Genomic DNA, 26,322 nt, shown 5'->3' on the forward strand with positions numbered 1-26,322 from the left:
ATTTCACATTCAAACACCATTCATGGTGGTCTATCTTTGCTAATCTAGTGAGCATCAATGCACACTAGTTTTTCACAGGGGCCTCTGGGAAATTTCTAGGGCACTGGATTTTGGAATTTTAGCTTCTACAAAATGGCAAAGCCATTATATAGTGGAACATACAGTGAATTTATGCAGTTTCCCACTGGCTTACAGCCCCTCAGCCCCCTCCAACCTAATGTTACCGGTGCAACAAAATTGGGGAGCAAAATATGAGCTATCCAGCCCAACAGTTTTGAGCCAGAGACCAGCTTGGATGAGGAAAATGAGGAAATGAATGTGTTTATTTATTTGCAAGTGGATGCTTCAGAATGGAGCAGAGCAGGGATCTTGTGGACAACCAACTATAGCTTCTATGTTACAATTACAAGCTTTTTCAAACGGCATCTTTTTGTATGCAATTTGAATTACCCACTAGGCACGGACATGTATCCTAAATATCTTAATCACAGCTATTTCAAAGCTTTCAGCTGTAGATATGCATAATGAATCTGATAAAGATAACTTCATAGAGGTCTATTATACATTGCGGTCTCTTCATGCCTTGCCTGTTGTAGGTGAGCCATTTGGGTAGTTTGTTCACGTGATGGAAGAGACTTTGTGACACTCTGCATTAAATGAGGGTATTTACAAAAATTAATCAGGGATCTCAATCTTTAACTGAATGTGCTTGATTCTTTTTCTCCATTTATACAAAACAACTCCAACACAATGAGGTTTCCCAGGTAATTATGATATATTGAAATATACACATATATTTACAACTTCACCTTTAGTAGAAACCACCACCCAACTACACCCAGTCTTTTTCTTATTTACACAGTACTTTAAAGTTTCTTTGGTGTCTTTTGTCCCTCTGGACTAAGCAGTCTCAAAGATAGTGGGGCCTGTGACGCTCCGCCCGCAATCCGATGGTCAACGACTTCTTACCGGATCAGCTGTGATGGAAATCGTGAGACCTTCTGGTGAAGGAAGACCTTAGGAAGGGTGGCAGAAAGTTCAGGTATATTCCTTATCTTTTTTAATCCATAGAACCATCCGTTGCTAATCCATCCTTCAAGCAGCAGTCAAACGTCATCCCAGCCAGTTTGTTTCTCCTTCCTTCCTGCTTGGCTCCATCTTCCCCTCTTTTGTGCTGTCATTAGCTGTCATCAGGCACACACCTGAGTAACCAGAAGTCATCGGCAGGAAGTCTCTTGGCCGCCATATTTGTAGTCCACAAAACATAATCCAAAACCAAATACATACAAATCAAACTTTTATAATGTGCTCACCTGGAAACTTAACAATGACATACTGGACCATTAACATTGGTGGCTAATTTGGAAAGCATTTACTGTTTTTTATCCCAACAGCGATATGACAATCCTATATTTGTGTGGCAATGCTACATAGGCCCCCCATCCAGCTGGTGGCTAATCGGGATTTGCTCCATTATACTTTTTAAAGTTCTACACGTGCCACATCTTCTCTTTGTGAGTCCACCATACACACTTTATAATTAACAGGTCCCAGTTTTCTTATACATGTTGCTGGCCCTTCTCACTTAGGCGCTAGCTTTGCTGAAATTTATCTGTTGCTTTGGATAATGGATGTGACCAGACCTAGACTAAGTCACCCGTTAGGAAGTGCGCATTTTTCCTACGGTTATTATAGTATTTAGCTTGTCTTTTCTGGTGCAACCCCATTCTCCTTTTAACCTCTTCCGCCGTCGTCTACTGTCGTTAAACCAGAGTATGCCAACCTCTGGTCAGGAGATGGTGGTTTGTGGATGAGTCTCTCCAGTGGCCCGTGGATAGTTCTTCCTAAGGCCCGCACCGCAGGTGTCGTTCCGGTGGTCTCTTGACGTGCTGCGTTTATGGCAGCACTTGATGTCAATTGGTTATCTAATAGTCATCTAGACATCTCTATTTTGTTTCTCCATCAGAGGTCCACCAATAGTGTTCTGAACGATGTCTGCATATACAGTAAATGTCTCCTACACATCTACCTGTAGACATCTAATGATTGTGTATTGTTAGACGTCTAAAAGTGAAGCTTTTTAAACATTTCCTAGATAGAAAATAGAAAAGTCAAGTTAAACATGTTTCTTTTGATAGACTTTGGTGCGCCTTCATCCTTTTCCTCCTTTTACTATCAAATATAAACACAACAACATAGGTGTACTTTTTAGCTTTAATCTATATATGTCAATACAATTTCTATACTTTTAGAACTTTGCCTCTGAACCACAACTAGACTCTGTTGTGCAGAAGAAGATCAGAAAATGTGCTATCAGCTCATTCTAATAACAATAATCCACTCTGATAAAACATGAAACCTTTTACCATCAGTTTGTTTAGTCATACGACAAGTTAAAAATCTAAACAGAAATATGTGTTTGATTGTTGTTTTGATGCAGGTGTCTGTAACTTTGTCATAGTTTTCTGTGAACAAATAGCCTCAGTGCGTTCTAAGGATGAATGGATGTTTAGAAAAAGTACTCTGGAAGACAACTAGAAGTATACCAAGATTTAATGATGACAGGTAGATGTGTCGTAGACCTCTAATTTAACATTTAAAAGAGTAGTAAAATAGAGTTGTCAAAGATGTCCTGCAGACATTTACAGTGGATGTATATTAGTTATCTAAAAGACATCATTTGCCAGGTGGGAAAGAGATACTCAGAAATGATATTTTGAGTTTTAACGTCTTTATAAATGTCCTCCATCATTAGAAAAATGCCAAAAGAACATGTTAGAAACACCCAAAACATGATGTCCTCGAATGTGGGCGCCCCATCTCAAGAGGGTATGCATTGAATAGTTTTTGTGAGTTGTGTTCTTGGTTTTCCCTGAGCAATCCGCTGTCCTCCCACAGACCAAATTATAGATTATAGATCACTCTAAACTGTGAATGTATCTGTGCATTGTTGTGCGCTGCTGCGATGGACTCGTGAATCATCCAGGGTGAACCCTGCCTTCACTCAACATTCGCTGGGATAAGCTCCAGCAACCCTGTGACTCCTAAAGTAATTAAGCAGGTTCGGAAAATTGATGGATGGGTGTCTGGATGTGGAATAACTTGTTGGTGTCATAACATGCACTCAGGGAGAAAGATCTGCAGCATTTGACCTGACCGCTCTTTCACAGCCGCATGTCCTGCAGGAAGGAGCCTGTAAAGATACTGAAGCAAAAAAGACAAATAAAAAGAACACAAATGGCACAAGCAGCTCCAGTATCATTACATTTGTGCGTTTAAATTTCTGGATGGATACTTAATTATATGAACAATGTGTCCCACACAGGGGAAATGTGTGCTGCCCTTTGAAAAATGCCACAAGTCAGGATTCCATCTGTACAGGATTATCAACAGAACAGCTGACTTTTCTTGCAAATACATTTCAAAGTTTTTTTTCTGTGTACAATCCTCAAATCATCTGACTTTTATAAAAAAATCAAATCCTTGTATCAAGTCTTCATAAAGCATTTGGGTCTTCTGCGTTTTCATCTTAGTGATGTTTTCTTTCACTTTTGTGTTTTTAGTCAAGCACACAAACACTTGTCTGGGTTTGACAGGTTAGACCACATTGCTGCAAACTAGAACTGGGACACACCTCTGCAGTGGGACAGCTCGGTCTTTTCTCTTTTGCTGCAACGAGAGAAGGAATCTGTTCTGATCCTTCCATAGATCTCACAGGAGTTTAAACATCACTTGTGGAAAAAGAACAAACAGAGGAGCAAAATGGGCGATGCAGTTGGTGAGTTGATATTTTGCTCTGAAAATTCATATTTTTTTTCTTTAATGTCTCTAAAACCTTAGTGTGTGTCTAGATTTGGTTGCTGGTTTTAGTTGGAAGAGTCTGCAGACTAAAGTAAAAGAAGAAAATCTGTGAGGTGCTAAGTCAAAACCACCCCAACACATTTTTACATGTAGCTATTGGGGAAATGCGTAACTCTGTTTACACAATTCACTTGCATTTCATCAGTTTAGAAGAGAATAAAGTGATGAAGTTCATTTATGGGCTTTGCTGCAGGAGTTTGGTTGTGCAACACTTCTCTATCAACTGTAAGAATTGTTTGAACCCTGTCTAAAAAGTTTTAGGTTAACACTCTGCAGGATTTTTTTAATGAAATATGCAGGACATTTAACCAACAAAAATTGTTTTCTTTGAAACTTGACTGTTAAAATCTTGCAAACAGATTGCTTTTTTGGTATTATTGCAACAATTTAAACTTTTCAGTTTCAGATAAAGTCATTTTATTCCAGCAACAGTTTTGCATTTAGGCTGCAAAGCCTGAAGTCAATCACTTAAAAGCAGAACTTAGGTACCGCATAAACCAGTCAGACCAGATTTTTTTTTTTTTTTAGTTCAAGGAAGACAAACACACTGAGTTCCCGACAGCCCAAAAACACCAAAACAACATTCCGAATGAAAAGGAGGAACAAGGCTGTCATATTTACAGTAAATGTACAAATAAAAAATTTAAAAAGTTGACTTGTGAAATTTTTCATATTTCTTTTGCAAACTCAAACTGTCCTCATTTAGGCTGGTTGTAAGTGGATTTAACTTAGAACAGCAAATGTCATTTTTATGTGCTGGAAAACAGTTTAGTTTTGAGGTAATAACAAACCAGTGCGAAAAATCCTCATTAACAAACATAACTGAAATGTGGTGCTGCGTGCGTCAACTTTTTCACTGTTTGCATGTTTTCATGATTCATTTTCTATTTAGTTTTTGTTTTACTTTTGTTGAATTTTGCTTTTTAATGGGTTACTTAATTTCAAGTTATTTTAAAAAGACAGTTTTTAAATAAAGACCTGAAGGAGAGTGTTCAAGACCTACTCCAATGCAAATGTTGTTTTTAACAAGTTGTTGTAGCATTTTTCTCATGATGGAGGACATTTATAAAGAAAATTAAGATTTAAACTGTATTTTTGAATACTTCTATTTTCATATCATGGTGAATCAGGAGCAGACAGAAAAAAAAGATTGTTTTAAACTACAATCCCCTCCTCATTTTTAAATATTATAAAGTTATCCTCTTTCTGTTTCAGCTGAGTAGCCATAAGCTTTCCTGCTTTTGTCTTGTGCAGGTTTTTAGATTTTGGTCAAAAACAGTGTCATCAAAATTGAAAGACCACTGGAAAGACTTAAATAGATCAAAAGATGACTGGAGTGGGACAGCGTGTGTTGAAAAGACTGTTGGTTTATACTTGAGCTTATGAAATGACAGATCATGAATTAATCTTTGTGTTTCAGACAATGGGAAATGTGTTTCACCGAAGAGCCCCTTCCTGTCAGAGGTCAGACTGGTGCTGATTGGTGGGAGATGGGCAGGAAAAAGTTCATCTGCCAACACCATTCTGAGGCAGAAAAAGTTCGACTTCGGCCGGATCAGGACGCATCAGTCCAAAATGATTGAGGGGGAGGTGGGGGGCAGGAAGCTGGCTGTGGTGGACACTCCAGGGTGGAGAAGCTCTCTCTGCCTTTCAGATGTCCCACAAAGAGACCAGCAAAGGTTTAGGCTCAATGTCTCCAAGTGTCCACCGGGCCCCAACGCTTTCCTTCTGGTCATCCCTGTGGACTCGGCTTTCTCTGTGGAGCAAAAGATCACTGTGGAGGAGCACATGAAGCTCCTGGGAGAGCATGCCTGGAGATTCAGTATGGTGCTGTTCACTTTTGGAGATTTCCTGGGAGAGAAGACCATAGAAGAACACATCGAGAGCGAAGGACTGGCCCTCAGGTGGCTGATAGAGAAGTGTGGGAACAGATACCACATGTTCAACAATAAGGACAAAGATAACTCATCTCAGGTGTCTCTGCTGCTGGAGAAGATTGAGGAGATGGCAAGGAACAACAGCGGCAGATGCTACGAAGTAGACCAGCGCATTCTGAAGAAGATCAGACAGAAGCAAGACGAGGTGGCTTCAAGAGCGAAAGAGAGACGAAGAAAAGCTGAGGAAGAGAGACAACGTATGCTAAAATTCATGCAAGGTGAAGACAACAGCAAAACTGTCTATTAATGTCTTGACTCTGCTATAGAAGGAACACAAAGAGTTCATTTAAAGTCAGTTCATAATGCAGGAGCAGGTAGGAAAGGAAACAAGGAACCACTGAAATTCCAGAACTCTTTCAGGTATTTTCATAATCTGAAACCATCAGGACTCATAGAAACTGACCGGTTCTGCAAATATCTGCTGTTGTTTCGTTTCAGGTGTTGGTTCAAGTTTCTTCTGCCTTTAGACGTGTGTGTTTTCTTATGAATAGAAAGTATTTCATGTTTACAGTCATTCTAATCATAGCTCTCCAGACAGTTTTAGGAAAGCAACGCATGATCAATCCACACAGATGTCGATCATTTCTGTGCACACATCACTAGACTATTTTCTCACATTTTAATAGAAATCTGAAAACTTAATATTTTCACCTTTAGGATTTATTTTCATTGTAAAACAAACATTCATGTATCTGATGGGTATTCAAACTATGAACTATACACCTAATCATTGTCTGTTTGGTCTGACAGCAGGAGATGTGACGCCCATCCCAAAACTCCAGATAGTTCTGCTGGGCAGCCGAGGGGTCGGAAAAACCTGTGTCGGGAACACCATCCTGGGCTGCAAAGAACATGATGGAAAACGAACAGTGCACTCGGAAGTGCGGCACGGTTCTGTGGACCAAACTGAAGTAACTGTGGTTGACAGTCCAGGTTGGTGGAAAGGTTTCCCCGCGGAGGACACCCCCCAGGCAGTCAAGGACGAAATGCAGCGCAGCTTGTTTCTGTGTCCCCCTGGACCCCACGTCTTCCTGCTGGTGATAGACGCAGACACCTCCTTCAACGCCAAGCACCTGGACGCAGTGACCTCGCATGTGGAGCTCCTCGGTGAAGCAGTGTGGAAACACACAATCCTAGTTTTCAGTAGAGGAGACTGGCTGAGAACCAGCACCATAGAGGAGTACATTGAAGGTGAAGGGCTGGCCTTACAGTCTCTGATTGAACAGTGTGAAAACAGATACCACGTTCTTAATAACAAAAATGCAGAGGAAGACACACAGGTCACAGAGCTGCTAGAGAAAATCACCGGGACTGTGGCTGCAAACGCATGGCAGCCTTTTATTCCAGACCAGCAGATTTTTATGAGCCTGGAAAAGAAACGAAGAAGTGTGGAAGAAGGAGCCATTTTGAGGCAGAAGCTGGTCCAGACCCAGAGGAATCTCCTTACAGGTGAGTTATTGGGGGGGGGGGGGGGGGGGGGGGTAGTTTAGTAGACTCACAGAACAAACTACAGACATAGAGAGACAGACAGACAGGTGCAACTCATTGTAATGGAAAACCTAAAGTCAGGGAAAATCAACATGGAGGCATTAGATAGTCCTTTGGGTTTTCAGAAGAGTGACCTAATGTCAGATTTGATAGAGACGAAGGAAAGTTTTACAGGTTCATCTGAGGTTGAGCAGTGGCACAGCCCACATGTAACTTCAAAAATAAAGTTAAAAGAAAGACGAGAGGATCCAGTTTGTCCAAAATGTTTTCCTCTTGAGAATTTGAATCTGAGAGTAAAAAAAGGTGAAGTAATGAGTAGTGAATTACTTTTTCAAATAGGTAATGATAGGTAATCAGTAACTAAGTAAAGTAATGAATGACTTTTTAGAAGTAATTTACCCAACACTGCTCATTATTATGAAGAACTCAAGATGTTTACCAAAGAAAAAGGGTTTTTTTTCTTTGAAAAAAGAATATTTGTGTTCATTTGCATCCCACTCTGAGATGATGGAAGTTATTTTCTCCTCAGGAATGAGGAACAAGCTGGAAGAGATGAAGATTGTGTTGCTCGGGGAGAGGTCCTCTGGAAAGAGTTCAACAGGAAACATCATCCTGCATAAAGAGGTCTTTTCTGCGGGTCAGGATGAGCAGTGCCATAAGGAAGTGAGGCAGGTTGGCGACAGACAGGTCACAGTGATTGACACACCTGGGTGGCGGAGGGAATCCTCCTGCTCTACAGAGCAGATGGACAGAGAAATAGTCCGAAGTCTGTCCCTGAGCGAGTCAGGAGTTCATGCTGTGCTGCTGGTGGTTCCTTTGGATTTGAAGTTCACAGAGACAGAGAAAGTCAAGTTGGAGGAGCACGTCAACCTTTTTGGTGCCAGTATTTGGAAACACACACTAGTTCTGTTCACTCATGAAGACAAACTACCAAACAAATCCATAGAAGAGCACATTGAAAGAGAAGAGTCTCTGCGCTGGTTGGTGGACAAGTGTAAGAACAGATACCACTCCATGAACAACAGGAAATCAGATCTGAGTCAGGTCACAAAGCTGTTTGAAAAGATAGAGGAAATGGTGGCAGCAAACACAGGCCAGCTCTTCTGCCCCAACATGAATGATGTCTACCTGAGAATCTCTGAGAAATTCTGTAGGATTCAGCTGAAGAATGTGCTGAAACAACGGCTGGAAAAAGAGTACAGGAGGAGGGAGCTGGAGCTGATGAGCAACTTCAAAACAACACTCCTCGAGCTGCAAGAGGACCTGAATGAGAACATGTCGAGATCTGAAACTCAAGGATTCCGTGAGTATTACACCCTCAGGTCCTATCACTCTGTCCAATATCATGGTATGCTACACATAAAATGAGGTCTTACCAGGTCTTTTTGCAACAAATTCCAGGTGGTGACCGGGCCAAACCCAGAGGCAGGACTGCTGATCAAAAGAACAGAGAAGTAAAGGAGAAGAAAATGAATGCAAAAATAAATACGGCTGTTGAAAGGCTGGATCAGGAAATCCTGAAATCCACAGAGTTCCTTAGAAGCAGCATGGATGCCTTGATGCCTGACCGTAAGTTCAAAATTATGATCTCTGCTGGTAAACACGTCAACACAGTTTTACCTAAACCGTTTTTGTCCTTTTCAGTGAGAGGTGCAACTTCAGCATCTTCTATCTCTGGCTCCCTCATACGACATAATCCAACCAGCAGCTTTCACCAAGTTCTGGCTTGGGTGGCCAGTCTTCAGATCAGCACAAATAAGGACAACCAGATGACGATAAACTTCCCCAGATCTTCAGGATACAATTCACAAATCTCTCTGATGACTGGTCAGGAATATTCAGAAAACTATAGAATGGACTTTAGAACTGGTGACTCAGAATTTGGGTTTTGCTCAGATCAGACCACATAAAAAAGGTCCTGAAGGGAAAGTAGGTCTGTGAGGAATGGTTTTAGAGGTTTTACGGGAATCTTTAAAGTCCACCTACCTCAAATTACTTTATTAAACAGTAGCAACATTTTCACAACTTACAACAACAGTCTAGCTGCAATGAAATGCCCCATTACAAATATACCACCCTTGTGCTCCAAGCTCGGGATCTTTAATTTCTGCTACATTGTCTTTTTCTAAACATGACGATAATAATCAACATGTCTAATTTTAGCTACAGAAGACCCATTTTGAGTGATTTCATTCCAGCTGTACAGATGACTTTTTGCTGTTGTTCAAAATGAGTCTCTTTACCTCTACTACTACTGTTTCAAAAACGTTTTACAGTGCATGACTCCTTAGTTACTTTTAAGTCACCTCTTCTAGACACCACCGCTGCTCTCACCACCCACCTTTGACCCAACCCCACTTGCTAAGCAGCCATTGTGTACTCCTGACTCCCCCCTTCTCTCTCTGTAAAGGCTGGTCTGAGCTGCATGTGATGCATTTGATGTCTAGGGCGTCCCTTTCCATTGCCCAATAGTCGGCTCTTGCAGTCCTGTGACACCAAAATGATTCAAACTGATCCTTGTCTTGTTGCCTCTTGTGTGACTGTAAATGTGGTAACTCCTTCAATCTTTTATTGAAGTAGAGTTTGTATGAATTTATGAACCCATTCTTAATTGTGTGTGGGCCGACAACATTGAATGTTTTCACATATTTAACAAGAATCTGTCATTGAGTTAAACCTTTCAAAATGAAGTGCCAGAACTTTAGTAAACTACAGGATGAATGTATGAGTCTTGTGCTTGTGAGGGGTTTACAGTGTAAGGACCGAGTGAATTCTGTTGTTTCTGCCATGGTCATGAGCATGTACTTTGTTTTAAACATTTTAATTGAAAAAAAACGATGATTGACCTGAGAATCTGCTTTTTCTGTTGCAGTCACGGTTTTATGAATCAAGTGATTCTTGTTTGGATTCTTTTTATTTTGATGCAAACATGAACATTATTGATGTCAAGCTATCTTGTCTGTGCTTGACATCAATAATGTTCATAATGTTCAAGTCCCCAGCTGGTACTTGAACCAGGTCTTCTTGCTGTGAGGCAAGAGTACTAACCACTGCGCCACCATATAAGCCATTAATGATCATTGTGGTTCAGGAGGAAAGACTTAGGTTTGACGAATATTCATTCCTTCATTTGTTGAACTTAAGTCTTTCCTCCTGAACCACAATGATCATTAATGACTTATTTTTATTTTTTTAATTTTCAAAGCAAAAAGGTTTTTGAAAGCAAATATCGAATATTTTCATTTGCTACCTAGAATATTTTGTTTGCAACATGGTGGCATAAATATCAGTTTAGAGAAGAAGATGTCAGGTTGGGGAGGGCTGGTGAGCAAGAAGGACCCAAAATGCAGAGACGGGAGGCACACAGTTCCAGGGCTAGGGATTTATTCAACTAACAAAAAGTGCTGCAGAGCAGGAAAACGTGTCTTCACACGCCGAACGACCTCAGTCTCCTCAACAGGTGAAGGTGACTCTGACCCTTCCTGCACAGAGCATCCGTGTTATTGGACCAGTCCAGTCTGTTGTTCAGGTGAACACCCAAGTATTTAAAAGTGTCCACAATCTCAATGTCAGAACCCTGGATGTTCACCGGAGAGCCAACCTTTTGTGTCACATGCTTGTGAAAATACTTATAAAGCAAATCTACATTGTTTGTACAGCTTACCAAAAAAAGCTATTTGAATAGTTCTTGGAGTGAATTAGGGGATACATACAAACTCACTGTTTTTAAAGTTGGATTTATTGAAATTAGGGGATCTAGATAAACTGAAGACGGCACTCATCATGTATAAAGCCAGAAAAAAAAACTTACTTCCAATAAACATACAGCAAATGTTCAGAGACAAAGACGGGAGTTACGATCAAAGAAAACAACTGAATTTCAAAAAGCACTGCATTCGTACTACAAAAACAAAAATGTGTTTATCAAATTGTGGTGTGGATTTATGGAACAGATTGGATGAAGATTTAAAACAAAGCAAAAGTTTATGTGTGTTCAAAAACACCTACAAGAAATCACTAATAGAACTTTGCAAGGCCAGAATTCAAGTCAATTCAGTTTTATTTGTATAGCCCAAATTCACAACAGTCGTCTCAGTGTGATGGATCAGACAAACAGGGGCAGAAAGTACAGATATTTAGTCCAAAAATAGATTTTTAATGTCAAGGATCCCTCTGAACAAACAGTTTTAAAAGGGCCCATAAAAGAGGTCAACAAACTTGCTACTTAGGAAAGAACTCAAATGACTGACCTAACATTACCCCACACCTGGGGACTTTTAAATAAGTGAGTTAAACCATTAATGATACAAGGGGGGGTTAAGACAAAAAACATTACCTGGACGGTAATGGTAGAACCCTTTTTGAAAGCCTCTCCATTTGGCACCATCTTTAGGCCACCTCAAGCTGGTACAGCTCCACATGAAAACTCAAACAAAGAATCAATATACACAAATAACCATAGCAAAAATACATACAAATACAAATGGAACTGTACACTTCACCTTAATAATAATCTTGTGTGACTGCAGTCATCACACTCAGTGGGCTTCGTACCGGTAATTGTAAGGTAAACATGCAATCAAAAAGGATCATAAATGTACAGACTTCAATAGGGTAATACTAAAACTTTAACTAAACAGACTAACTAAACTGGGCATCCCTGTCCTCAAACCCCCCTTCACGGTAAGGAAAAACTCCTAAAAAAATGGATTCTGGAAAAAACGAAGAAACCTCAGGGGTGCCCCCATGAAGGAGGGATCCTCCCCCAGGACGGACAGGCGATTTACCAGAACTCATAGAGAAAAATTTACTTATTTAACTTACAACTACATATTTAAAGTTCAGCAGACGGGCTTCATCCAGAGGAAGTTGGGGGGACAGTCGGGGGCGCGAGTCGAGCCGGAGACAGGATCCACAGCCAGGTGTAGGAGCAGCAGCAGAGACGAGGTACTCGGTCAGGTACAGGAGCACGGATGAGCCAACTGGAATCTGGAAGCACTGGAAAGAGGGACAGTACATGAATCGCACTCCACCAAACAGAGGCATGGAGAACTAAATGATGAATAATGATCAAGAATAGAGAAGAGAAGGAGGGTAGAAGTAGATGAGAAAAGAGGACAGAACCCCAGAGCACCATAGTTACCCCAGCTTCAAACTTCTAGCAGCCTAGTGACAACTTTAATATTATTGTTAAGTTTAATTTGAACACATTAACAGTAGGGTAAATAATCTCTGAATACTAACTAGTCTGACAATAAGCCTGTCCAAAGAGGAATGTTTTCAGTCTAACTTTGAATGTAGAAACTGAGTCGGCCTCTCTTACATGAGCTGGGAGCTTATTCCATAAAACAGGGGCTTGGTGGCTAAACGCTCTACCTCCAACCGTACTTTTACTAATTCTAGAAACCACAAGCAGTCCTGCGTTTTGCAAACAAAGGTTTCTGTTTGGTTGGTAAGGCACTACGAGGTCTTTAATATAGGATGGGGTCATACCATGTAAGGCCTTATAGGTAAACAGGAGGATTTTGAACTTGATTCTAGAATCCACTGGGAGCCACTGAAGTGAAACTAACACAGGATTGATGTGATCTCTTCTGTTAGTTTATGCTAACAATCTAGCTGCAGCTTTAGACAGCTATACTCTTGATGCACAGTTTGGACTCTGAAACCCAACTCCTTTAGTAGAGTTGGACTCAGTTTTGAGTATCCAATCTTCTTAGAGTTTGAGGACCCAGAAGTGGGTCCGTTCAAAATAAAAGCTTAGTCATCCGCCACATCTCAAAGACCGGTCCGTGAAAACTTTGTCTGACGTCATGCGGCGTCTGTGGCGTTAAAAAGTTTGGGAACCACTGTTCTAGGGGTAGGCGTTCCACTGAACACTAGTTCAGTGGAAATACCCACTGCAAGGAACAGTTTGTTTTCATAATTCTTCTGTCATACTGACACTTTGAGCGAATATTTGGCCCTTGCCAAAGTCTCAAAAACTCACCAAAACTTGGATGCACCTAGTAACTGGTGAAAATACACTTATGACAGAATCAATACCGATGCCTCACATCAAGGCCAAAATCTAATATGGGGCTGAAGAAAATAATAATAAGAAAGTCAAAATCAACCAAATAAACCAAAACACATGTGTCGGGATATTGAAAAGAAGTTTTACAATTATTTTGGGATGATCACGCAACCTATGGCTTTGCGGCCATTTTGTGGCAAAGACTGAAATTTGGCAATTTTTCTTTGTTGCCACAATATGGGAAAAACCTTTTGTCTGAACAATCGTCACAAAATTTCACACACAAACCACCAGGTTAAGTTTACGACCACAACTAAATCACAGCCAAAGTTCTGTTGACCTTTGATCTTGGCTACCTTGAATCCCCCCCCCCCCCCCCCCCCCCCCCCCCCCTTGTCGCCCCCTAACTCCTTGAGCATCATTGGGGAGCTACTGGGGAAATAATAAATGGAATCAGAAACTTGTATTTTTGGATGGCGTTAGCAAGGCAAGCTTGCAAAAGTTGCGTGTCCCTGTTGCTCGCACAATTTCTATCAGACTATTGTGAAACTTTGACACATGAATCCCTGGCTCAGGCTGAACATGTTAGAAATGTGGACATGGTTAACAAATACCTCCCATTGACATAGGAAATATTAAAGTTTGCCTTTGCCAAAAAGTACAAACACAGTCAGGGTCAGTGGCATCTGTGAGCAATGCAACGATGGCCGTAGCTTTAATTACACGATTAATCTGAAAAAAATTAATCCACAGTCATTTGAGTCCATGACTGTTTCTCTTGAACTGACAGTAACTTTGACTCCTGCCACACTAAAGACTTTTGCTAATAATGCCACAGATTGTGGTGTTACATGTCACTGAATACAAAGTACACCATAGGCAAACACCTAAGGTGAAATCTTCACAAACCTTTAGTTATACCTCAGAATTTATTTTGGTCAAAAAGTAGAAGATACAAGAAATGATTAAAATTCCTCGTTTTTCACTTGGCCCATGCCTTTTATTGAGCTGTGCTCCTTCTTTGAAGGAGTCTCTATTGGTTGGTTCAGATCAACATCATGTGAAAAGGCGAGTGACCCATTTAATTGACTCAGCCGTTTTTGGACGCATGCATGCTGCCTAAACACCAGAGATTGTGTAACTGTTTTTCCCATTTCACTTTGACCTGGACAGCGGCGGTTGGTGCCTGAGCTCCACCTCCGAGATTGTCAAAGAGTTGTTGAAAGTTCAGAGAGTCTGCAGTGCTCAACATCACTGAGTTAGAACAGACATGGAGCTGGGTTCTCTGGTTGGGGCTGTTAGGAGTAAGCGAGTGTTGTTTGGTGATGGAGTGCGTCCTGCTGTGGTCGTGATAAAGGATGGGAAAATCCACCAGATCCTCTCTGGCAGCGCCCTGACAGAGGAGGTTGGCTGTGAGGTAAGTGCCGCTCCGTCCCTCCTGTCTCTGAGACTCCAAGTCCTGATCCAGCTCTCCTTCTGTGGATGCAGGTGTGGGACGTGGGCGAGAGTGTGCTGATGCCAGGAATTGTGGACTGCCACGTTCATGTGAACGAACCGGGCCGCACCTCCTGGGAGGGCTTCTGGACCGCAACCAGGGCGGCTGCAGCGGGGGGAGTGACCACCATTGTGGACATGCCCCTGTACGTCCAGCAGAAATCAATCATTTACTGACTGCTGTTATCAAAGCCACTAGATTGTGTAAAGTCAACAAAGGTTCTTCCAGCAGAAAACAGCACAAGCATTGGAAGCCTATAGGGTTATCATGTTTCATCTGCTCTAATCTCAATTTTGGTACTATTTGATGTTTAAGACTTAATTCAAACTATTTTTATCGGTAAGTAATTGTGTCTGACACTCAGGTTTAATTCTCTGACACCTAATTCTACAAACTTCTCAAGAGCAACATTTTTAGGATGTGGGAATTATCTCATCAGTCCTGGTGCATTTTTTCTGGTTTATACCATTGTCCGGGAGAAAACTCCATTCTGATTGGCTGTTAGGTGTGGATTAAGTAAATTAATGGCTGCCAAAGTGTGCATTATTATTATTATTATTCCGTGGAAGCCTGAACCCTCCCACCTGAGACAAAACACAAAAAGCTATCGTTGTTCAACGTAGAATACGTGGAATACAAGGCATATATGACTTTTAACTCCCAAAAGCTGCAGAATAAAGTAGATCGTAAACATCCACCTTCATTTTACGCTTTTTGGGGCAAAACACGAGTGCTATGAAACACACCAACAATGCCAGAAACAGGGGAAACAAATTCTGGCAAGGGAAAAAAATTGTAAAGTGCGTTAAGTGTGTATTTGTATTTGATTCATACACAATATTAAGTGTTGTCTAACTGCTTTTTCAACTCATGCTCCTCAAAAAAAGTCTCCCACAAAATCCGCAAAGATTTCAATGTTTTGGTCAAATCTTCCCCAGAAACAGCATTCCTCCAACCACAACACTCAAAAACTTCCAGGAGAAGCTGAAAGAGGCCACAGGGAAGTGTTTTGTGGATACTGCCTTCTGGGGAGGTGTGATCCCTGGAAATCAGGTACTGAGAGGGAATTTAGTGAAAAGGAAAAATACCATTAAGCTTGAATGTGACTAAGATCAGCAAACGTCTCCTTACAGCTTGAGCTTCGGCCCATGATCCAGGCCGGAGTGGCTGGCTTCAAATGCTTCCTCATCCACAGTGGAGTTGACGAGTTCCCTCATGTGGCTGACAGCGATCTGCACACGGCCATGCAGCAGCTGCAGGGCACCGGCAGCGTCCTGCTGGTAAATCTCCAGATCCGCTTTTGAACTTTCTTCCAAAATCCAGGTGACTGACACAAAATCTGTTTTTCTCCTGCAGTTTCATGCAGAGAAGGACGTTCACAAGAAAACTGAGGAGATCTCAGGTATCATTTTACTGCAGTTTAGTCTTTCAGTTGCACTTGCAACTAACTTTTGGCAAGTTAGAGCTGTGAGATGTTCTTCCAGGATGGACTTTGCTTCCTGGTCAGTTAGTCACAGTCCTGCTGCGTTATAGTTAGATTTTAAACCAGATACTATGTGACAACTTCTCTTTAAAGCATTTATTTTCCAAATGTTTTCCCATGACCTTCTCTCCGCGGTAGATTCCTGCAGGTACTCCACCTTTTTGCAGTCCAGGCCTGACATTATGGAGGTGGAGGCTATTCGCACGGTGATCCACCTGTGTCTGCAGTACAGGTGAGAACAGCACCCTGCATATAACCGTTAGTAATTCCTCGATGGAGAATTTGCCCTTGTTTAACGCTTTTCTGCTCCACAGAGTTCGATGCCACATCGTCCACTTGTCCTCTGCTGAGCCGTTGGAGCTCATCGAGGAGGCTCGACAGGCCGGAGCTCCTCTGACAGTGGAGACGACTCATCATTACCTCAACCTGTGTGCAGAAAGCATACCTGCAGGGGCCACACAGTTCAAGTGCTGCCCCCCAATTAGAAGCTCTGCTAACCAGGTTAAACAGACTGCTTTAATCTGCAGAAGACACGCAGGTGAGCCTGTCTCCTGCCACATCTAGTCTGTGAGGGCTTTGTTTTCTGCCCCTCCAGGAGCAGTTATGGTCTGCGTTAAAGCGAGGACTGATCGACATGGTGGTTTCTGATCACTCCCCCTGCACACCGGATCTGAAGAAGCTGGACTTTGGGGACTTCATGCAGGCCTGGGGAGGCATCTCATCTTTACAGTTTGGTAACGTTGCACCATTTTCTACTAGTGAAAAGCAACAAAAAAGGGAAAAGATCAGAAATGATGTGTCCAATTTAATAGTTGTTTAGATTTCCCATAAAAATCACTTTCATACATAAACATGTATCATACAAATGTAGATGTATTTACTTGCACATATATGATGAAGTGGACATGCAGGATAACACGTCAGGGAGGATAAGCGGCCCCACAGATCCTCAGCCTATTTAGTCTAGTCTTTTTGGTTTGACGGAAACTGGTCTCCTTTTTGAAGTCTCACTCTGAGGGCATAGTTAGCTAGGGCATAGTTTCTGCAGAGTGGCAAGAGTTATGTTGAAATTCACCTCTGAGTTGTGGGCGGGACTGTTAGTGCAGAGTAAGCCAGAGTTAAGTTCTTATCATCCCTTTTTTTACCTCCCCGTCCTGCTAACCCTGCCCCTCACAACCCCAACCGAACATTTGGGGTGTGACAAAAAAGGCAATAAATTTTCATCTATCCAGCCGTACAGTTTAGATCCAGATTCCAGCTCAGACGAGGAAAACAAAGACGTTCATGGGTCCATTTGTCTGAAAGTTGATGCATCAGAATGGAGCGGAGCACGGAGCTTGTGGCCCCTGCCGATTGTGGTCTTTACACACCAACTACAAGCTATCGGCATTTTTCATCTTCTCCTGATTCACAACAATTTGAATAACAACAATATGTTCTCCATCCCCAGAAAAATGCCACAAGAACATGTCAAAAACACCAAAAACACAGTTTTCACTGGAATGGGACTTTAACTTCACTCCTCAGCTGCATCATTTGGATGCTGCTATCAAAATGGGATAGATCTTCTGCTCAATGCATGTAACCCTTAATAAGAACTGCTAAAAGAGTGTGGTTAAATTTGCAATGTCTTCTGAATTCTAGCTCCACATACATCTGATGGTGTTTGTGTGTCCTCACATGTAAAGGGGTTTTGTTCCGCTGCAGGACTTGACTCAGCTCTGATTAACTTCAGTGTTGCTCAAACACATTTTGAAAAATCAAACGTGGATCTCATTTTTAGGCTTTTACTTTTGATTCTTGGTGGGTTTGCTGCTATGTGCTGTAACCTTTCCCACATTCATTTATCTCAGCACAGGTCATGGTGGGCTCACAGCGGCAATCATTTACTGTTTGGCCACAGACGGCGAGAGTGGTCAAAGTCTGACACCAGGAGGACTGCAGCCATTCTCTGTCCCAAAGTTTAACATGTGAAGTTCGTGAGTGTAACGGTAACGCAGGAAGCTAGTTTTCAACTGAAATGTCTTGTTTCTCAGGCCTGCCTCTGTTTTGGGGTTCAGCCAGGAAGCGAGGTTTCCAGCTGCCAGATGTTGTGAGGTTCCTCAGCAGAGAACCTGCCCAGCTGTGCAGTCTGGGTAACAGAAAGGGATGCCTTGCCCGTGGGTTTGATGCTGATTTGGTGATATGGGACCCAGAGAGAGAATTTGAGGTTGGTGTAAAGAACCCCACCTTTGTGTGGAACCGAATGAGCCTGATTTTATCTGCTGTTCTTCACAGATCAAAGAAACCAACATCCACCATAAAAACAAGGTAACCATCAAAAAACATTTTTATGTGAAAATCTTAAGATGGAAATGAATTTGATGATTGTAATTGCAGCTGACACCGTACCTTGGGCTCACACTGAGGGGGCTGGTGCACGCCACAGTCCTGGGGGGGCGGCTGGTGTACAGAGACGGCTGCTTCTACCCTCAACCTCTGGGCAGGCTCCTCCTCGTCACTGAGGAGGACAAATCTGCTGGGAAGCACAAGAAGACGCTGTGACCAGAAACGTCACTGTTTGCTGATAACAGCAAGTCTTCACTTGAAAGTTTCCATGAAAACAAAGTTTAACAAATCAATACGAAAGAAGATAAGAACTTCCTGAAAAGAACAAAAACCACAAAGATAATTATTTTATTTGGTCTTTTATAAAAGAAAGCCACACCCCATTGGTTTGATTGGGTTTCTTTGTGACATTTCCCTGGACGGTCACGGAGAGCTTTGGCTGCATAACACTGGAACTGTGTAAATTACATGTACATTAAAGGGTCAACATCATGCTACACTTAAGCCTGTCAGAGTAAACTATATCCATATGTATGATCATACACTGTAAATGACCTTTGGCAGACTAAAGAAGGATTTTTTTTGTTGAAACATTAGTTGTTTTTGCAGCTCCTTTTCCTACCCAGAACTAAGAGGACTCTGTCTCTGAGGCTCCGCCTTTCTCTCCTAGTGGGTGCCGCCCATTTCATGGGGTCAACCCTTGAGCCCGCCTCGGCAGCGTGTCTGCGTCTCGCCCACGAAAACAACATCCCAACTTTTGCAAAGATGGATTTGCATATAGTGCATATCAAAGGAAAGTGTTTTAGCAGATTACCACTAGCTCAGCAGAGAAAGTGTGTGTGTGTGTGTGTGTGTGTTAGCCTGGAGGCGGTGCTGGCAGCACAGACTCTTCCTGGAAGGGGCTGTTCTTCACCTTCATATGTATGAATGTGAGAACCCACTCGACTTTGTGGATTTGGGAGGGGCTGGTGATTAGATTGCAGGATTTTAGAGGAATGCTCAGAGATGCGTGAATGAATCAAAATACTGCTTTGGGGTTGTTTATAGTTAGAAATAAAAATTATAATACACTTAAAAGCTCAAAAAGTTGATTTTGCATGATATACGTCTTTTAACCCTTGTGCTATCCTAGATGACCCCACCCTTCCATTGACGTGTTCTCCCTACCATGACAAAGGTGGATAAAGGTGGAAAGATTTCATGTAATCCATGGACACCAGTGAAGATCACAAAACATTGAAGAAAAAAGGTTCAGAGCACTGTCTAGTGGGTCTAGATGACCCCACTCCCAACGTTAAAGTGCCTAGGATAGCACAAGGGTTACAGTAGGTCTAATTGAACTGTATTAAAAGCATCACAGTAAAGGTTATGCACGCTCCAGATTGAAGGTGGCTAAAGCAATAACTGGATTCTGCAGAGTCACTTGTCAATGATTAACGCATAAGGACGCATGAGAACTGCCTTATCTGCAAAAACTCCTCCGCTCCAATTGAGCACATGCTGTCCAGACAGAGCGAAAGGTGGATAAAAGCAGGAAGTGTCATAGATTTTGTGTCATTGTTCAGAGAGGTGTGCACGCCTGAGGTGCTTCTTCACTGGCCTCCACGACTCTTTTACCGTACTGAGCTCGCTGCGCTGCAGAGAACATGTCGGCCCTCTCCATACCGCCACCATCATGCCTGCTGAAACCTTTTGTGGTTCCTCAGCGCCACATGTTTGGACCAGGACCGTCCAATGTTCCTCCACGTATCCTGGAGGCTGGAGCCAAACCAGTCATTGGACACATGCATCCAGAGATTTTTGAGGTAATTCCGCTGGTTTGACGGATGATTTCAACTTTCCATCAAATGAGATGACAAGAGGATCCATAAAATCACATTAAGCCATTTTCTCCCCTTACTATTGTACTCTTTGATTAGAGATAAAATCCTTAATTTTGAATTTTTATTGATAAATGTACACTGCAAACTATTTAAATCTTGCAAAGCTTTAAAACCTTTTTTTGTTTTAGACATTTAAGATATTTTACCAGGTCTTAAGTTTTATCCTCTCTTTGCTTAACACCTTTCACAAAACAAGAATTGTTGTCTCATTGAAAGGTAGAATGTAGAAAAAATTAAATTATAATTAAAATGAGTTAAAATTTTGCTTTATGTGCTTGAAAATAGAAAAACTTGATTTAAGACTAAAAAAAACTCAAAACTCAACTCTGCACTATTATCGGTCTAATTAATTGATGTTATTTTAAATTTAAACGATTGTTTACAAGTTTGACTGACATTCATTGTTATTACTTAGGTAACAAAAATGAGAATAAGTGCTAATTTATTTATCGTATATATTTTAGTAATTCTATTTACCAGTTAGCTTTTTTGCCTTATATTTCTCCAGTTTGAAAGCTTGAGAGGAATCCTTCTTGATTTAGATATGGAGATTTCTTGCCACGTGGACTGTTCATTTTACTCTTTCTAGTCCTTTTCTTTATCAACTGTGAAAGAATTTCATGATATTACACCATGACACATGCAACATGTTTTCTGTCATTGGAACCGTTTGATTATTTTCTGAAAGTCTTTGTTTCTAAAATGACTGGATGTAAAAAAAAATTATTTATTTACTTTGTTGTATTTTCTAATTAAGCTTTAAAAAAAGTAAAAATAAATATTTATTGCTAATCTCAACTGTTAGAGATTTTCAGCTGCTGAGGAAAAATGTAGAGAATATGTTTTTTATTTTGTTTGAATCACTTGGGTTTTTTTCTTTAATAAAGAAATGCTTTAGTTGTTGGTTTTTATTCGATGGAACTGCAACACTTTCTTTTTTTAGATATTTTTACCTTTGTTCCTTTGCTCCTTCTCTTTGTGTTTGCATTTCTGCTGATAATTAGCTTTTATTCCCATCACTGATCATTTTTGTCATTTAAAAGCCATTTGCTCTTTTTACAGCTCTCACTCTGACAACCTGTTAGCAAGTCTGACTGTCTAGACAGACTGTTCAGACCGTTGCCCGCATGAGAATAAAGCTGCAATATATTTTTTTTTAAATGTGTGTTGAAATGATGAAAGAAAAGTGTATCTTTTGGTTTTCCAATGCAGATTTAGCCAAAGCTGTATATTTTTGTTTCAAACAGATAATGAATGAAATCAAAAGTGGAATCCAGTACATCTTTCAGACTCGTAACAGGATGACCTTTGCCGTGAGTGGCACAGGCCACGCTGCAATGGAGTGTGCCATCTTCAACACTGTGGAGCCCGGGGAGAGCGTGCTGGCAGCGGTGAACGGCATCTGGGGAGAGCGCGCTGCCGACATGGCAGAGAGGATTGGTAAGCAAGTCCAAAGAACTCAGAAAAGCTTTGGTTTGAGTGGTTACACATTGAGGCTTTTGTGTTAAACAGACTGAGAAGGACTTGTTTCCGATCATCATTTACTTGAAATGAATACAAAACACATTTATTTCTGTTCTGGTAAACTGTCTATGTGCTTCAATCCAACAGGGGCCATGGTAAACACATTAGTGGTGCCTCCCGGTGGCTACTTAACAATTTCAGAAATTGAAAAGGTACTGTTGTTTCTCCACTATCCAGTGACCCTGTGAAAATGTCCGGACGTCATCTGTCATTGTAACGTCACAGGCTTTATCAAGACACAGGCCGGTGGTGTTTTTCTTGGCTCATGGAGAATCTTCTACTGGAGTCCTGCATCCTTTAGATGGAATAGGAGAGCTGTGCCACAAGTAAGACCCTCGCCCCTTTGTCTCCATGAGCAACGACACAGACTAAAAAGCTCTCATCAATTTCTGCAGGTACAACTGCCTGCTGCTTGTGGACTCTGTGGCTTCACTTGGAGGAACCCCTCTGTACATGGACCAGCAAGGTTGGCCAATGAGAGCAATATATTGTTTTTATTGTGATGTGTGTTAAAATTCATGACTGATGAGACATGGCTAATCTGGAGTCAAATTTATAATTTTAGGATCAGGAGATACTTTCTAAATAATGCCAGGGCTCTGCAACCTTTGACACTAAGGGCGTATTCAGACCGGACACATTTGGTTCGCTGACAGTGAACCAGAGTTCTTTTTCCCGATAATCCGTAACAAATTTCCTGTCTTAATAAACCCTAGCGGACCCTGGTCCGGGACCAGAAACCGCTCTCTGACCCATCTTTGGAGGTGGTCTCGGTTCGTTTCCAATAGCTATTAGTTTTTCATTCTCCATGAAAAGCTCTGTGCCTTGGTATGGTATGCTCCATGGATCAACCCATTTGGTGTGGGGTTGTGCAGTCTGTTCCTCAACTCGGGAAAAAATGTACACATTTTAAAAGTCTTTCCCACGAAACAGTTAAGAATTAAATAAACAAATTTTCAAAATCCAGAATTTCATATTATAAATGCTGATTTATATTGCACACATTTAATTTTATTTTTCCAGAGGGTTCAGGTGAGGCCTCACCTGTCTCCCCTGACAGCCCCTTACAGTGTAAATGTTTGCACCTGCAGGCATTGACATCCTGTACACTGGTTCCCAAAAGGTCCTGAATGCTCCTCCTGGAACAGCACCCATTTCTTTCAGTGAAAGAGCTTGGTGAGACTCAAGCACACAAATGCTTTTAAAGCAGAGATTATGTATTAACGGTTTAGCAAAATTTCCACAGCCAAAAAGTATTCAACCGGAGAACAAGGCCTGTGTCATTCTCCCTCGATCTGAATTGGCTTGCGAACTACTGGGGATGTGATGAGAAGCCATCAAGAATGTAGGACATCATTTTCCAGCTAATTCTACATTCCCTGGCGGTTAATAACTGCGCCGCCTTCTTCTGTCCACAGGTATCATCACACAGGTCCAGTCACCGCTTTTTACACCCTGAGGGAGAGCCTGGCTGTCCTGTCTGAAGAGGTGAATGGACTTCAGAGCTACAACAATACATTGATCACTGGCCTATAAGTTAAATAACCCTTAAATATGTCAGAGATAACATAAACCAAACAGAATAGACAAAAGTCTATTCTTTCTCTGATAGAAAACACTGAGACAGAAAATAATCCAAACTGGATCTGTACGCTTAATCCGCTTCCTTGCAACATTACATTTTTATTTATTTTATAAGTTAAAATGTTAAAATGAGAACTTTAGTTTATATCATTCTTGCCATCAGTTGAATTTAGGAAAGTAAAATAGTAGGTCATGATGTCATGTCAGAACTTATCATGTTTTTTTATTCAAGGGTCTTGAAAATTCCTGGAAGAGGCATCAAAATGCTGCAGAGCATTTCTATGCTGGCCTGGAGAAATTGGGTCTCAAGCTTTTTGTCAAAGAAAAGGTGAGTTTTATAAACAACAAGTAGAGGTTGTAGCTGTCGATGATCCAACAGGAAATCCTACTTGTTCTGCTACAGCATGCAAGGCTACCCACCGTTACCACCATCGTTGCTCCTCATGGATACGACTGGAAAGAAGTCACAAGCTACATCATGAAAACGCATAATCTGGAGATTTCTGGAGGGCTGGGACCGTCAGTTGGTCTGGTAAGAGAACAATCATCGGTCACTGTTTAAGTTTACTTATGGAAACGTTTGGCTTTTTGTTTCAGGTGCTGCGTGTGGGGCTGATGGGATGTAACAGCAGCAAAGAGAAGGTGGACATGGTGCTGGCTGCTCTGAAGGACGCCCTGGAGCACTGTCACAGGAGCAAAGTGTAAAAAGGCTTTGGTTTAGCTGTTGCCTTGCAAATGCTGTCTGATAGGGTCAGTGATAAACTCTAAAAGCTTCAGTATGTTTATTTTGGTTTGTTTGTTTAGGTCAAGAGGTTAAGTTCTCATTTACGTTTTCCAGTGAAAAAAAATCGAATCCCTATCGATTATTTGAAGATAGTTGAAGATATACGTTCTTCTATTTTATCTTTTATGCTACTTTCTAAAAATATTTAAATTATTTTTTTTATTTTGTTTAAAGTCACAGTGTCTGGTGTCAAACATGCACAAAAGTCTAAATTGTTGTTTATTTTCACAAAAAATATTATTGTCATTTTAAGGCAAATGACACTGTACATGAATTCTCTTATTTCCACAGTTTCTCTTGTACACTGAAGGACATCAATAAAGGAGTTTATCTCAAACTAACAAAGGTCCTCCTCTCACACATGCACGCGCGGTCCCCAGCACGTACACACCCCCACTCCACAACAATACCGACGCAGTCCGCGATGGCTTCATCGGGCTGCAGAGATCCCACAAACTCCCCATCGATAAATAAAACATTAATAAATCGTAAATCAAACAAATGAGCTACCAAACATTTGGAACGTTATCAATAAACATTCAGCTCACCTGTTCAACTAAGTTTAGTGGGTGTGCTACTCGTAAATTTACAGTTTAAATTTCCTAATTTTACTTTTTTTTGGTGGCCCTTAAACTCCGTTGCACTGAATAGTTTGAAACTGAAATTTTTTTTTCCCGCCGGTAGGAAAAAAAAAGTCCTCATTTCCGTTGTGCTGAGGGTAATGCCATTGCGTTTTTTTCTTTTGTATGTAGTGTGAGCCCTGTCGGCCACCGGAATCCATGATTTAATGTCTAAAATGCATTTTAAGAGTGTGTTGACCGACTCTTCGTCATCAGGAGACAAAGCGATGTACAGTTGAGTGTCATCAGCGTAGTTTTGAGCGAATTTACCAATTATTTCATTAAAAATTGTGCAATGTCATTTCCTGGAACCTTTCCCTCCTATCCTACTAGTTGAGGTATATCTGTTATGAACTTTAGAGGTATTTTTAAGCGGGAAAACCTACACATTTGGTGGCAAACTGATTACATTTCCCCAATATTGTAAAAATTAAAGATTATCTATCTATCGATCTATCTATCTATCTATCTTCCTTTCATTCAAATAACTTGAAGTTCATCTGTCACATTACGTCATGAACCTGTCATGTGAACAATGAGTTATATCGCTAGAGGAGACACGCCCGCTTGGGAAGCCTGGCCAACGGTGGCGGAGCGTGATGCCATCTTGGTGAGGTCAACGGCGCCCACATGACAATGCTTTCTATAGCCTTTAGTGGCATCTAAGTACCATTTATATAATTTATACATATTAATATTTCTATATATTTATACATATATAGAAATATATAATATGTATATAATTCATATATAAACATCATTTGTTGTTGTTAAATAAGAGAAACAGTCAGCCTTAAATACTCAAACTTTAATGAAAAATGCATAGTAGCAGGACTTTTTACAAGTAAAAAAAATTATTACAATTATTCCTCTTTGACATATAATTTAAATTTTTTAGAAAAGCCCAAAAGTCAATAGTAAGTCAATAATAATAATAAGCAATTACAATATTTAAATAAGTCAATAATAATAATGATATTGAATAAATAATAATAATACATCATTAGTAAGTCAATAATAATAAATGATAATAAATCAATAAGTCAATAATAATCGAAAGTAATAATAAATCAATAATAAGTCAACAATAAGTCCAAAGGTCAACAACACATTTAACCTTAAAAAAGCAATAGATTTACTGATTCATGTTAGTGATCAATTTTTGTAACACAGATGTTATGGTGTCGGGTTTCAAGCGAAGAGTTTGGGCCAGTCTTATCAAAATCTGTTTCCACAAAATGTTTTGAACATAGCCAGACTATTGCTAGTTGGTACCACAGTGATCCATCTGGGTTAGTTCTTTTTATTGCTAAGGCCCA

The 26,322-nt window shown here is 40.9% G+C and overlaps 3 protein-coding genes across 4 annotated transcripts; all 3 read left to right on the forward strand.

Moving 5' to 3' along the window:
* Window positions 1-2,281: 2,281 nt before the first annotated feature.
* LOC105353909 (GTPase IMAP family member 8-like) lies at window positions 2,282-10,136 on the forward strand. Of its 2 annotated transcripts, none has more exons than XM_023954022.1 (6): window positions 2,282-3,778; window positions 5,282-6,016; window positions 6,552-7,247; window positions 7,816-8,589; window positions 8,688-8,855; window positions 8,931-10,136. In XM_023954022.1, exons 1-6 carry the CDS (start codon window positions 3,763-3,765, stop codon window positions 9,194-9,196), a joined length of 2,655 nt encoding a protein of 884 aa, XP_023809790.1. In that variant the 5' UTR covers window positions 2,282-3,762; the 3' UTR covers window positions 9,197-10,136. The 2 variants fall into 2 exon arrangements, with proteins under 2 accessions (XP_023809790.1, XP_023809789.1); XM_023954021.1 differs by having other exon boundaries at window positions 3,111-3,778; window positions 6,549-7,247.
* A 4,308-nt stretch (window positions 10,137-14,444) lies between these two features.
* LOC101166435 (allantoinase, mitochondrial) lies at window positions 14,445-19,204 on the forward strand. The gene is made up of 11 exons (XM_023954023.1): window positions 14,445-14,719; window positions 14,791-14,942; window positions 15,736-15,850; window positions 15,931-16,077; window positions 16,154-16,199; window positions 16,419-16,512; window positions 16,595-16,781; window positions 16,876-17,014; window positions 18,317-18,489; window positions 18,558-18,590; window positions 18,660-19,204. Exons 1-11 carry the CDS (start codon window positions 14,573-14,575, stop codon window positions 18,822-18,824), a joined length of 1,398 nt encoding a protein of 465 aa, XP_023809791.1. The 5' UTR covers window positions 14,445-14,572; the 3' UTR covers window positions 18,825-19,204.
* An 859-nt stretch (window positions 19,205-20,063) lies between these two features.
* On the forward strand, window positions 20,064-25,304 carry LOC101174079 (serine--pyruvate aminotransferase, mitochondrial). Its single transcript, XM_004085865.4, has 11 exons — window positions 20,064-20,413; window positions 21,739-21,931; window positions 22,103-22,167; window positions 22,241-22,341; window positions 22,411-22,481; window positions 23,107-23,191; window positions 23,262-23,360; window positions 23,434-23,503; window positions 23,832-23,927; window positions 24,003-24,131; window positions 24,197-25,304. Exons 1-11 carry the CDS (start codon window positions 20,255-20,257, stop codon window positions 24,302-24,304), a joined length of 1,176 nt encoding a protein of 391 aa, XP_004085913.1. The 5' UTR covers window positions 20,064-20,254; the 3' UTR covers window positions 24,305-25,304.
* The last annotated feature ends 1,018 nt before the right edge of the window (window positions 25,305-26,322 follow it).

Source organism: Oryzias latipes, chromosome 4 (assembly GCF_002234675.1).
Source record: "Oryzias latipes chromosome 4, ASM223467v1".
NCBI classification, from domain to species: domain Eukaryota; kingdom Metazoa; phylum Chordata; class Actinopteri; order Beloniformes; family Adrianichthyidae; genus Oryzias; species Oryzias latipes.